This window comes from Balearica regulorum, chromosome 17, assembly GCF_011004875.1.
Source record: "Balearica regulorum gibbericeps isolate bBalReg1 chromosome 17, bBalReg1.pri, whole genome shotgun sequence".
In the NCBI taxonomy this organism is placed as follows: domain Eukaryota; kingdom Metazoa; phylum Chordata; class Aves; order Gruiformes; family Gruidae; genus Balearica; species Balearica regulorum.
Window position 1 is genome coordinate 14,511,535 of NC_046200.1, and position 14,225 is coordinate 14,525,759.

Here is a 14,225-nt window from a genome sequence, read left to right on the forward strand (position 1 = left end):
TTAGGAAATGTTTGAATGGTTAAAATATATTCAGGATAGGTGTTTATTATTGAGCACAAAAGATAAGCAGAGTAATGTCAATTATTTTTTTATAAATGCTTCTGGTTTTTAACAGGGTAAATACATATTGTCAGTAACATGGGCTGAAGGTTTTCTAACTGCAGAGTGAAATGCTGTTGCTGTTTGTCTTCACTTCCATTAACTTCAGCAGACTCACAATTTCATCCTTCTTTATTTGTTTTTAAATATGTCCCTGATTAATTCCTTCCTGCTGAAAGCATAGTCATGTATCCTGGTAGTATTGTTCCAAACAATAGTTGTGTCTTTATCTGTAACACTGGGTTCCACCCAATTTGTTTGTTGTGTTCCCAGATGTAAGTACTGTCACATTATGTCCCTGTCTTGTGTATACATCCCTGAATTGTAATGTTAGGTGTAAAATCCAGGATCTGGTTGATGAATATTTTGAACCAAAAAGAGGTGTGCAGTGTCTTGTTGACTTGATTCCTTGCTGGAGCCTGTGGAGAGACATTGGGAATGGGGTGTAGCTATAAAAAGCCTGATTAGGAGTTTACTTAGTGGGAAGGTATGCCCAGAGAGGTTTGAAGCTCTCTCCAGAGCAAGATGAAAGGCAGTGCTCTGTGCCCTGTATGATGCTTGGGGAGGCTTCTGAACCCATGGGAGAGAGCGGGTTAAGGGCCCTGTATGTGCCTGCATGTGCGGTCTCAGCTTGTGACCACTATTTCTAAAGTTAGAGATCTCCAAGGATTAAAATCAAGAGAGACCAAAGCCCTGCAGCATGCCTTTGGGCTTTGCCTCTTGCTGAGCTTTATTTATTCTTTACTCTCCTTTTGCAAGTTAGAGAGGTATTTGCTGTCTGCCAGGCGTTTACTGCCTAATGATTGTTCTACTTGTTACCTGTATTGCTCCCTGTCATCTAAACTTTACATGAATTTATTTCAGTACCACAGTATTGAGTTCAGGTGAAGAAAGCCTGTTTTCTCTTGGTATTAGGATGAAGATATTTAAGACTTTCTTTTTTGGAATCTGGTTATAATCCAACAAGCTCAGGAGAGAATCAGTGCCAGATCTAATTCTGTCCAGTGCCTGATAATTTGGGTACATCCATGTCCAATTTGCCAATATAAAACAATTTCTCTTGACCCATGAGCACATACTTCACTTAAAATATTTGTTGGGTCAGGGACACAGAAGCAGCTCTCAATGCTTCTCTTCCCCAGTTGACTCTCTCTCTTGTTTGTGTTATTCATCATTAGGCAAGTAGCAATCATCCCTAAATAAAGACAGAGGATTGGAGAGTAGGTCATTTCTTTGAGTTGGCTTGCTTAATTTGTTTGTATATAATGTGACCTGTCTTGGTTGTGCTGTGTAAAGTTACATGGGGTTTTGTATGTTTTTCTTTAAATAATAAAATCATTATAGAAGATGTTTAATTTGGTATCGGATATGTTATTTCTTTGTTTCCTCCAAAAGTAAAGGGGGTGTTTGGGAACTCTGTTCCTTAGATGAAGGAACTGGTGCATTTTGATCACTTCTTTGGAAGTACTCTGATCTTACCTTAGGAGTCTGGTTAGTGGCCTCTGGTTCTGCAACTGTGACCTTCCAACAGCAAATAGAGGAAAAAGCATCTGTCATCTGGAGACCTAATAGTGTGTGAGGAACTCTTACATGGCTACAGTTGGCATTGGGCTAAAAGACCGAGAAGTTCTGTGGCACTCATTTTTGTTTAATCACTTTTCTCTAATCTCCATCCACTGCAGAAACCGGAGCCAAACAGTCAGTTCTGAAACCAGCGTGGATGAAAGTGGAGTTTTTGAAAGTCTGAAGGCTGAAGCTTCTTCACCACAGCAGCTGTTCTCAGGCCTGGCAGGTATCCCATCAGGCACCATCACAGCCACGCCATTCCAGTCGGGTTTGGTTCTGGGCTCTTCAGCAGGAGGTGGGGAAGTGTTCATTCAGATGCCAGCCCCAAGGGAGGAAGGGAGCAGTCGTACAGAAGGAGCCCCGTTTCACCACCGGCAATCATCCCATCATTTCCACCATGGCCATCACCGGGGTTCATCTCTACTGCACATGGCAGGAGGGGACCGCCACGGGCATGCTGAGGAAGGCAGTGACGAACAAGCTGGAACTCCAGCCCCAGCTCTTTCAGAGTTAAAAGCCGTGATCGGTTGGCTGCAGAAGGGACTTCCCTTCATCTTGATCCTCCTGGCTAAAGTTTGTTTCCAGCATAAGCTTGGTAAGCATCTATCTTTTTTGGATTGCAGGTTTATTAGAGGGTGGTTAGGAAGCTGTATCATGCTGTGGTGTCTGATACATTTATCCACATGACAGTGTCGAGAGATAGTCTAGCATGAAGGGGACATATTCAAATGCATGGGATAATGCATTTGATAAATTCACCCTACTTTCAGTCCAAGCTGTTTCATCTGTGTCAGTCCCATCTGTTTCCTGTCCTGACCTGTGGGAGATCCGCTCTGTACCTTTGCCTAATCTCTCCTTGACATTCCTGTAGGGGCTGAGGATATTACCAAGGCTTCTCCCTCAGACCTCTCTCTAGGAGAGATGGGGAGAGCATACATTAGTGAGTAGCAAAGGCCTCTGTGTAGCACAGAAGGGCTCATAGGCATGAGACACTTGTTCAGCTGGAAGGATGGTAGTGGTGAAATCAAGCCAAACAGCATCAGAAGTTGCATACAGTTGAGATCTTCAGAGTTCCCTAAAGAATGTGTCTATCCAGGTTTCTTTAATGGCACCTGAGTATTTCAGCCTCTCAGTGGTCATGTAAAATCTATTCATCTAATCCTGCTCTTACTACAAAATTGTATGTGTGGCATGTCTGGATCCTTACTCATTCTGGGAATAGTATACTGAGATTATCATCAAGGGAAGCCAATAATGCTTGAGTTTAGTCCACTTACAGCTCTGCCAGTATTCCCAAAACCAAGTATCAATTCATGTCTGCAAGATTTTGCTCTTTGGCCCTGGTATCTTGTGTGGTTTTGTAGTGTGCCCCGTCCCCCATGAGCTGCTGAACTGCTATTGTAATAGGGTCACCTAGCTGAGTTCTGTTTGCACAATGCAGCCACAACTTGCAGCACTTCAGTTCTCCATCAGCACAGGACCTGACATTAGGGCAGAGTGTCTGTATTGGGCAAGTGCTCACTGCAGTAGCTTCTTTTTCATTTAGCTTGATTTTGAACTTCATATGAGTCCAAACTGCCCTATTTTGGTCGCCTGTATATTTTATTTCCCAGTGCATCCAGAGTATCACCCAGTAATTTTTTTTCTAAGCTTGAGATGCTGACATCAAATGGCTCAGGACTGAAGATCCTCCTGCCCAGCCTTTTATACTTTGACAGTGTCTTTCCCTGCAGGGATTGCTGTGTGCATTGGTATGGCCAGCACATTCGCATATGCCAACTCAACACTCCGAGAACAGGTTGCTCTGAAGGTAAGTACAGCATCTTGCTCTCTTACGTTCCCAAGCAACATTGGTCTTTGTATACAAAATAATGTTGAACCTTCTTTTGCATTGTAGGGATGAATGCTATTATATGGATATAGATCCATATTATATGGACATAGAAAAAGAGTACCGTGCCCTAATCCTCACTGCATCTTCCTACTTCTCCCCACTGATGCTCTCCCACAGTTTCCTTCCCGCTCTTTTGTGAAAGTGTGGCATAGTAAAATAAAGAGAGAAAAAGTCAGGGAGATTGTAGTCTGCTTCTGGTTCTGCCACTGACTGGCAGTGCATCTTCAAGCACTTCTCTGCACCTTAGTTTCCCATTATGTACAGCAGCGGTGCCAAAACCTATTTCACTAGTTAATGATGAGATTTAATTTATTAACATTTAGATTACGTTTTGAGATGTTCAGCTGAAGGATTTTGTAGATGTATTGCTTGTTAGTATCTTTATAATGCTCTGTTGATAATATACTTAGAATATAAAGAAACCAGCAGATCTTTTCAGGCCTTATGGTCTTCAGTGCCAACAGAATACTGCAACAGTACTAAAAGCACAAGACTAGAATTGCTTTTTTGTAATAAAGATTACATGGGTGGCACAAGCGTGTACTTACATCTGCCAAAAGCAGTGGAATAACTGTGATACAATGCCGAATGAACAAATAAATTGCACAATCGTGTAATAGATTGCTGTTGCCTTGCACTTTGCACCTCTGTCTTTCCAGCAGTGTCCCCTTTAATCTGCCTGCTTTAAATCTCAACCTAACATCCCTGGCTGTTGAATAGCTGCAAAGAACTATTTTCTTAATAAATCAGCTCACAAGAAAAATGCTGGGTTTTTTCCTCCCAAGAGTAAAATTTACTCTCCAAAATTACACTGGGCCAAGACCCAGGACAAGATCTTGTGCCATCCGGCTTCTGTCTATAATGTTCCATGTCTTTTGAAATGCAAAATTTGCACTTCTTTTGACCTTTAATTATTTCTTCAATCAAACATGCATGTTGTAGAACTTCCATGCATTCAGGTAACAGTCATATGTGCTGCATGTAGTGATGGGTTATGTTATATTTTATTTAGCTAAGCCTTCTTCTAAGTGACTTTGGATCTATTTGTAAAACACCCCTTTGATGAAGTATCATTCCAAACAGGTGACAACTCAGAATTAAAGTACAGTATATGGAACTGAGGTTTTTTTAATCTGCTTGTCAAACTGCATTTTAAATATCAGACTTCTGATGTCCCAGGAAAGATCCCAACTTTGAAAATTGTGTTCTGCAAGTCAGGCTGTCATTTTTATCTGTATATTTCGATTAATTTCTCTGAAGTTATTTATTTGTAAAGGTTAGGTGAGTGCTTGTGTTTATATATATGTCTTCACCTAGCAGCCTATTTCTGAGTCTCAGTCCAAAGTAAATAAACTAATTACTGAACACTTAGTTGCATATTTGTGTCCCTTGGGTTGGTCTTGCATTTTTTCAGCAGTTGAAGGCTCAGTGCAACCCTTGAGACTTTGAATTTATCTTTGCTTCTTTTTCTTGCTCAGGAGAAGAGATCAGTGTTGGTTGTCTTCTGGATCCTGGCCTTTCTCACTGGAAACACCTTGTATTTGCTTTATACATTCAGCTCTCAGCAGCTGTACAACAGGTGGGCAAAATTTACATTGTACATGATGGAAGAAGGTGATAATTGCCAGGGAGGAAAAGAGGGAAGCCCACTTTTCCCCATGCTTTGGGAGGAAGTGTGCATACTTAAGGTATCTGCTGTCTTTCTTACATCTTTGTAATACCTTTCAATGGAGGAAAAGAATGTGTGCGTCGCTTCTACCAGTGGACTATGCTCCTATCAATAAATGACATAACCGGGGTCTAAATGGGCCAGGGTGTGATGATATACTACACAGCAGTGTTGCTGCTTGAAACACGTACCTGTGCAATTTTCTTGTGTATCAAAGCAGGATGGATACTTTTTTATAGTGGGACTTCTGAATTTCCATTTTGGCCACTGTGACTGAACATAAAGAGCAGGTGTTGCAAGCAGATAAGAAACCGACCCACTGATTTTCCTCTCCCTATAATGTTTTCTCTTCAGCCTATCAAGCTTTGAGTCTATTACAGGAGATAAACTGGAGATGAAATAGTAGTGTTTTACGTCAGTGTCCTCAGGGCTTGGAGGGATTTGGATCTGGGGTAATTAAGATAGCCTCTACTTTCAAATTCTGACTAAAGTGGTGCTAAAATACAGAAAAGTTAGTACCCATGCATTTGGTTCGGTACTACCCCTGCTTATTATAAAGCAAGGATTAAATGACAGATAGGAAGCAATGATACAGAACTCAAGCAAGGGGATGTTAGTAGTGTAAATAGGAAGAAGCAGAGCAATATCAAACCTAGATACTTCAGATAGTAGTTTTGATATTAGTAGCTAAAACCATATGAATTATCTTCCCCATTAATATTTTGTTTGTCCCACTGACAGGGACTTAGAACTTCAGACTGAAAATGTGTGTGTAACACGCATCAGTTGGGTTATGGCTAGATGGCTCTTGGGTATGCTTTTTGTCATTTATTTCATTGCTTTCCTGCTTCTTCCTACCAATACTGTCATGCAGTGGAAGAGTCAAGGTCAGCCCACAACCCTGGTATCCTTTGGAATTGCCCCTAATGTATTTGGGTTTGATCATTGGAAAGCTGTGTATGTAAATGCTTCTTGAAATGGGGAGAGATGAGGAGGCTTGTAGGTGTGGGTCTGAATGCAAGCTGGCAAGCCATAGAGTACTCTGTATAGGGATTGTGGGAGGGGATGGGAGAGAAGAAACAGGTATAGCAGAAAGGTGTGAAAGCATTAGTTAGGAATTTGTTTGCACCACAGGGAAACACTGTGTCCCTAAGAAGAAGGTTAAGGTTAAAAGCATGAATAGGACTAGTTTAAAGTAAAGGATAGATCATCTAAAATAAAAAAAGTTTCAGCAAATTGGGGCCATCCTACACACTGTTTAGGGTGTGGTTTGTGAACAGACTGGGCAACAGCTTCACTGAAAACCCCTGTTCCTGTGAGTGGTGTAGTGGCACCTACTGTCATGCTTGGGCTAGCATATCTACTGCTTGCTGTGTGGAACCTGTGACTATTCACAAGGCAGGCCTGTGAACTTAGAAATAGCTGCTTTGGTTTTGTTTCTTTCTGGCTTATTTTTCATTTCCTGATTTATTTACTTTTTGCTTGTTTCTAGTGCATGAATAGTAGTAAAGTCTCTGATTCTCTTTCTGTTTTTAGGGTGTAATTTTACCTGTTGTGCTGTGCCAGTGTTGTGAGTATTTTAAATTCACGTTCAGGCTTTTCATTCTGGGTTGGTTATTTTACTTTTGCTTTTTTTTTTCTTTTTGGTTAAGTTTTTGCTTTCTATCATGAGGCTTTAGTAGGTAAATATCCTGAAGAGGAATTCTATTTTTTCAGACTGAGTAGGGTCTAGTCCTCATTGCTGCTCAGGTCAGTAGCTCCTGCCCATTGCTACATGAAGTTCTGCTGTCCTGGACTCCCCTTCTTTAAAGAGCAAATGTTCAGCCCAGTCAATAGCATTATGTAAGGGGCACTACCTTTTTGGATCTTTGCTGATTAACACAGCCCAGCTCTTGGTCTGCTTCAGACAGTGACAAGCCACTGTCAGAGCATGACACACCTGAAGTTCTGACCTTTCTGTCATGTCTAATACAGTGCTTCCTTTGTCACCAGTTTGTTTCACGTGCACAAGTAGATTTAGAGACTGCTGCCCCTGCAGTAGTTCTACCTGTGGCAAGCCAGCCTCAGAGGAACAAGACATAGTGGTCTTAACTTGGCCGTGAAGTTCAACAAGGCCAAGTGCAAGGTCCTGCACGTGGGTCGGTGCAATCCCAAGCACAACTACAGGCTGGGGGTAGAATGGATTGAGAGCAGCCCTGAGGAGAAGGACTTGGGGGGGTGTTAGTGGACAAGAAGTTCAACATGAGCCGGCAACGTGCGATTGCAGCTCAGAAAGCCAACCATATCTTGGGCTGCCTCAAAAGCAGCATGACCAGCAGGTCAAGGGAGCGGATTCTCCCTCTCTGCTCTGCTTTGGTGAGACACCACCCCCACCCCCCCCAGTACTGCATCCAGCTCTGGGGTCCCCAACATAAGAAGGACATGGAGCTGTTGGAGCAAGTCCAGAGGAGGCCACGAAAATGACCAGAGGGCTGGAGCACCTCTGCTGTGGAGACAGGCTGAGGAAGTTGGGCTTGTTCAGCCTGGAGAAGAGAAGGCTCTGGGGAGACATTATAGCACCTTCCAGTCCCTAAAGGGGCTACAGGAAAGATGGAGAGTGACAGAACAAGGGGGAATGGCCTGAAGCTGAAGGGAGGGAGATTTAGATGAGATATTAGGAAGAAATTCTTCCCTGTGAGGGTGCTGAGGCCCTGGCACAGGTTACCCAGAGAAGCTGTGGCTGCCCCTGGCTCCCTGGCAGCATTCAAGGCCAGGTTGGATGGGGCTTTGGGCAACCTGGGCTAGTGGAGGGTGTCCCTGCCCATGGCAGAGGGTTGGAGCTAGATGGACTGTAAGGTCCCTTCCAACCCAAACCATTTTGTCATTCTATGACTTCCCCAAGGAATTGTAAGTACTGATGACCGTGGACGTCAAAGGATAAGCAGTTACAATCTGACCTGATAGAGTAAGCCTGTGGACTAAAGGCACTGTCGTTAGACCAAAGGCTCTTTTACAGCATGAGTTGCAGCTTACAGATTGCAATCTTCCAAACTAGATTTTGTACAAGTTTGGGTCCTGGTTTCTGATAGTGGGCAAACCTGCTGACCTCAGTAGAAATGGGCAAGAACAAAGTCAAGAGGCCCAATGGAACCATGGGACTAATTTGCATGTCTTACTCCTATTGCCCTTGAGAACTTCACTGAAGTTCAGTTTCTAGGCTTTCTCTGGCTAGCAATGGATATTGCTGGTATCAAGAAGCTTGAGGGAGGTTCTCCTCATTGGTATTTGAGCTTTGTTGTCATGCCTTTCAGCCTCATATTTCTGAAACCCAACCTTGAGAGGCTGGACTTCTTTGACCTGATGTGGATTGTGGGGATCGCAGACTTTGTACTGAAGTACCTCACCATTGCGTTGAAATGCCTAATTGTTGCCCTGCCTAAGATCATCCTAGCTGTCAAGTCAAAGGTAAGAGTTTCTCCTCTTCTTGATATACAGATGTTTGTCTTTGATAATCTGATACCTTTACAACACATTTGCAGCGTGCAATATGGGTGCAGCAATAAAAATTATAAAATATCTGATAAAACTTTGGCAGAAGTCACCTGGGTAGTGAGTTTTGGTTTTTGAGCCATTGCAGACCTGAGCAAGGGTTTGGTAATACCATCAAGTAATTAAAGTCCAAAGAGAAGTAAGCATTGCTTGAGGAGGAGTAAGTAATAGTGGTGAGATAGCTGCTTTTCTGGTTGACTTTTTCTGAGTAATCTCTATAAATAGATATTTCTGAAGCATAGCTCTCTTCATTTAATGGAAAGAAATTGGAAGTTCTTGTCTCTTTGGCTTTCCACTTGAGTCAAAGAAGTAACAGTATTAAATTGAAGCTACTGATGCCACAAGAGACAGTGCCAGTTCTAACCATGGGTGAAGAAATATTTTAACTGTTTAACATACTTGAATGTTTATAAAATCATATGTAGACTAGGCCTAACTATTGAAGCTTTCTCACTACATTCTATCCCTTGAAATACCTTTTCATGTTTTCCTACTCTTACAGATGTGTCATGCTGCCCTTTCCTCCACTTAGTAGCATCTACATTTCAGTGGAAAATGTAGCAATGTGTATTATTTACATTTGGTAAAGAAGCTTTCTGGCAGCTAAAGGGATGAAAGGCACTATGTAGATGCAAGATATTATCATTAATCGCTGAAAGTCTCAGGCAGGGCACTTAAGGGGATATCTAAACTGGGAATAGTTTTGCTTACAAATGACATGGGTGGCAAGGGAGTTGAGCAGTTTGTTCCCGCACAGCAGGGCTATTCGAGATGGTTATTAATTTATTTCTGGCAATTGTCCAGCTCTTTTTTTTTTTCCCCTTCTTCTATTATTATTATTTTATTTTGGGAGATTAATGTGCTAGGTCAGAGCGTAATCCAGCCTGGGGAGGGAGGGAAAAGTGATGTGAATAGTCTTCCCAAGATAAATTGCAGTGTTGGAAAAGGTTCACAGCCTTTGCTTGCTTGTCTGAGAGCTATCCCAAGTACTCATTAATCCTTGTCGGGAGAGAAGAAAAAGAAGGGGTCTTTATTTGCAGCTACAGTGGGAGGCTGGTAAGATCACATCTGTCAAGGGCCTATAATGACTCAGAGCACAGATGCTTCATTTTTAATACCTTTTTCTGGATAGCAATATTTCTCACTTTTTTTAAGTCCCTTTTTGTCTTAGGATGTTGTTGATGGTCTCACTGTCCCTTGACATCTGAGACTGCTGTTACCTACCACTATGGATCTGGATTTATTTTTATACCCCTCTCTATACTGCATCCATTAAGCCAACCAAGGATGAGATCTGGTGTTACAAATTAAGCAAGATCAAACTAGGATGGGAGAGCTCCAAGAGAACCCCAGGATGCCATAGAAATTGTAATTGGTAACCACATAGCTGAGCTCTTTCCCTGAGCCTGATGACCCAGCTTATTTCTACAGCCCAAGCACAATGCTACACGTCTTATTTTTCAGATGAGTTTTTTTAAAGGTAAGCTTTTTCTGAGTTAGAACACTTCTATTGCACTTTAGGCACATTGACCAAATTCTTATCAAGTTATTTGCAATCTGCTATCTTAATACTTGCCAGATACAAAGTTATTCTCTTCCTCCCCATATGCTTGTAGTGTTTCTGCTTGAAGCCTAGCTTGTAGTTTATGAACTTCTGGATGGCTGTCACTTAATGGTAGCAGGTAGCAAGCTGCTGGAGAAATAGAAATTAAACTCAGAGACGAGCTAAAAGATTTCTTCAAGATAGATATAATGAGAATTATTCTGCCAATTAACTAGTCACAACAGCAACCTCTAGGTCCCCATAATACAGGGCCAAAAGTGGAGATTGCTGCACTGTCAGGGATAGAGTTCAACACAGCTGTGAATAGTTTAGAGGTATTTAATCTTGAGCTTCCTTGCAGTACCTTCTTGCTGGCAGTCAGTAATAGATGATAAAACTTGCCCATGGACAGGATATCAGGGACTTTAATCATTCTGTGTTCAACCTCTGAGCATGCCCTTCAGATTTTCTTCATTTTGGAAGTTCAAAGGCACTTCCAAAGCTAGTCTGGCTTTTTGTGCTGCTTCTTGAGATGCTAGTCTTCTCCAAATACTTTGTGGTTTTCACTGATATTTGCATAGCCTTCCTAATATGAGGCATCTCCTCTGACTGTTATTCTTTCAAGTCTCTTACCTCTCCATATCCATTGTGATTGGAGCAAGACCAGGTTCTTTTCTTTTACACAACAAAGTCTTCATTTCTCCCCTCAGTCTTCTCAGTAGACTGAGCAACACCAATTTTTTAAGTCTTTTCTCAGAGATCATTCATTCCAGATCTTATTATTCTCTTCTGGACTGCCTTCAGCCCCACCCTGTTTTCCAGACCATTTCTCCAGTCTGTCAAGAGGAGTCTGGATTATAATACTTCTTTCCAGTTTATAGCCTTTCCCAGTTTAGTGTCAACTGCACATTTGATAAGCCTACTTTGTTCCATAAAGATCACTAATGAAAATAGTGAGTAGCACTAAACTCTGCTTACTCAGATGCATCTTTTCATTTTGACAGCGAACACATGAAAAATTTGGGCTAGAGCACTCTGTTCTCCCAGTCTGAAGTACCTGGGTCATGTATTCCTAGTATGTCCCCATCACAGGGAGGGCAGCATTTGGTTTAAGATGACATCAAGAACCACCTTGGATTTATAGCATCAGTTCATGCTTTAATAACTGAGAAAAGGCAAACTAACACTGAAAGGCAGAAAAAGAGGTTTGTTTTTGCAATCTGAATGCAGAGAACAGTGAACACAATGAGTGAAGTGTGAAGCATGAAAACTGCTATGTTATGGGGGTACAACTAGCCAGAGTTCTCCAAGCTTGAATACCTCAATACCTTGAATATCTCTGCGAGCAAAGCCTCCAAAGAGCAAGGGAAGTTTGAAAATTTGACAAAATAATCCCAGACTTTCCCAGGTTCCAAACCAGCCCAGAAAACAGGTGCCAAGAGAGGCTGTGAGACTGCAATTGGGCTGGAAAGCAGAGAAAGAAGAGCTTGTGAATAGGGGAGTAAAGCAGAAAACAGAAGATAACCGCACCATCGGACTCGAGTCTTACACCGCTGGAATCGGTGGGAGTTTGTGGGAGAAGGAGCATACCTGTGGCTAAAGATATCCCTTCCTCCCCCAAGAGCTGTGGTGCACACATCAAGCTGAGTGCAAGTTTTAATAGCAGCTGGGCTCATAATTTCTTTGGAAGGGGGGCTTGGCTCCCACCCTGCATGCTGAAGGCTCTCCATTAAAAAAGGCAAATAAGATCATTTGGTTCAATATAAAATGAATTAAAGTAAATTAAACTGCAGGAGCCATGTGGCCTGCAGAGGCCTCCATTGTTATACACACATAAATGGCAGCTTTTCATTTTCACTGCTAAGGAATGACAGCTTGAGGGGGGTGGAATTAAAAATAAGGAAATAAATAATAAAAAGACACAGTTGCCAAAGATTTTGTTTAGGAAATCCCAGGTGCCTACAAGTCTCCCATCCCCTCCTCATGCTGTTGTCAGCAATCTAAGCTGATATCCTGGAAAATGGAGTGAAGCATGGCAGGGGAAGAGAGAAAACCAAACCAAAAGAAGTCTAAGAAACTGTTATCCCAGGTTCTTTTTTTTATATGTATATATACACGTCCCTGTCTCTATAGGGGAGAAATATACCAAGGACACACTTTTTTTCCAACAGTCTTAATGGGTGGCATATAAGAAAGGCCCTAAGTAAGAATTTTCTTTGCATGCTCAATGTAGATGTGCAGCCAAGTTACAAGGAGCTGCATTTCCAGAAGATTGAAAATTCAAAAGGAAAACACTAACATTTGTTCATTGAAAACATAGTATGAAATTACTATTGAATGAATACTTGTCAGTTTTGTTTGAAAGCTGGATCAAGACTTTGCAAAGGAGTTTTTTGTAATGCAACAGTGGCATTACTCATGTGAAGTGTTTTCTTTATGCTGTTCAAATGGTGTCAGGGGCAAGGGTACAAATACTAGTCCACACTAGCACTGTGCACTCCTCACTGCATCTTTGAAGATATTTGCTGAGGTTTTGGGGGGGGGGGGGTTGGTGGGTTTTTTGGTGCTTTTTTGTTTGCCTTTTTTTTTTTTTGAGTACCATCTCATCAAATTTGGTTAGAGAAAACTTGGCCTGTACATGGCAGCCATTCTTTACACAGTTTTGCACTTGAACTTTGGACCAGAGACCTTTTTCAGGTGCATACCACATTTCCTAGCACAGATGGTTACAGCTCTGCCATGTAAACTGGCACATTAAGCTTTCCATATTCCTTCTGAAGGAAGCATCAGAATGTCTTTTGCACAAAGTAGTATGATTTGGATCATTCAGCTGAAGCAAACTATCTTAAGGCACTATATCACAGTGTCAGCTGGTCTGCAATAACTGTGTATTCTGTGAGTCAAGCTAGTAAGACTTGGTTTTTTTTTGAGTAGCCCCAGTGCTCTTCCATATTCTAATGGAGCACAAGCACATCCATAGTTGCTTTGGTTATCATGTCACCACCTGTCTCTGCACAGCCATGTAAAATTAAATAGTTTGGTAAGGAAAATGAGCACTTACAATGATTTAAATTGTTCTGCAGCCTGCCTCCATGTTGTGTCAGAGCTCAGCTCCATGGGATACCCTGGTCCAAAATCCTGGTGCCCAGCCTTTCTCACAGGGCAGACTGACCCTTCCTCCATCACTTGACTAGTTACACAAGTGATTTGCATGTGCAGAAGTTTTATGCTCCTTGAGCAACAAGCTCTTCTTGGACTAGGCCTTCATGTAGAACAACCCATGACATAGAACAAAGTCCATCCTTCTGCATCAAGGCAAGGAGGGCGAGCTGGAGCATCTTGTGCCTGCCAAAGCACTCTCTCTAGGCCACAGCCTCTTCCAGAGGCTCACATTAGGAGAGAAGGTGCCAGAGGGAAGTTGTGTTAATTGTGATGATGGCATCAGGCCTTCTAATGTCCCTGCAGCCTCATCATGACACTAGATATTTATCAGTCATTTAAAATGAAGTTTGTATACATTTTTTTCATACTGAGAAAAAAACTGTCTCTTGAAGCATTTGAGTCTTCCAGATGCTGATCAAAGATACAGAAGCATTAAGACAAGCACTGGGAGCAGGTATATACATGACATATTACAAAAAATATCCAGGTAAATGTCCTGTTCCTTGTCTGTGCTATCTTGTAATGTGTGATATGCAAGTTAATCCTAGTCTTCTCTAATAGCGTGGCTAAAGTGGTGTTTCCAGATAGGCAGTAGCCTATCCTCTCCTTACCCTCTCCTTGATGATCTTGGATGCTATTTGGGGGGGAACTCACTCAAATTTCTTCACTCGCTCTTCTTGGACAACTATCTGAGCTTTGATCCTCTAAAGCCTCAAAAACCACATGATGGTTCTGCAAAGACTTTTCCCTATTGCAGCCCAGGA

General features: G+C 42.0%; 1 protein-coding gene across 3 annotated transcripts in view; it reads left to right on the forward strand.

Moving 5' to 3' along the window:
• RNFT2 (ring finger protein, transmembrane 2) overlaps positions 1-14,225 on the forward strand; it is a 34,107-nt gene that overhangs the window by 4,516 nt on the left and 15,366 nt on the right. For all 3 annotated transcript variants that reach the window (XM_075769897.1, XM_075769896.1, XM_075769898.1), the window contains 4 exons: positions 1,782-2,260; positions 3,399-3,475; positions 5,038-5,138; positions 8,519-8,672. In XM_075769897.1, coding sequence (XP_075626012.1) covers positions 1,782-2,260; positions 3,399-3,475; positions 5,038-5,138; positions 8,519-8,672 — 811 coding nt within the window. The remainder of the gene's footprint in view (positions 1-1,781; positions 2,261-3,398; positions 3,476-5,037; positions 5,139-8,518; positions 8,673-14,225) is intronic.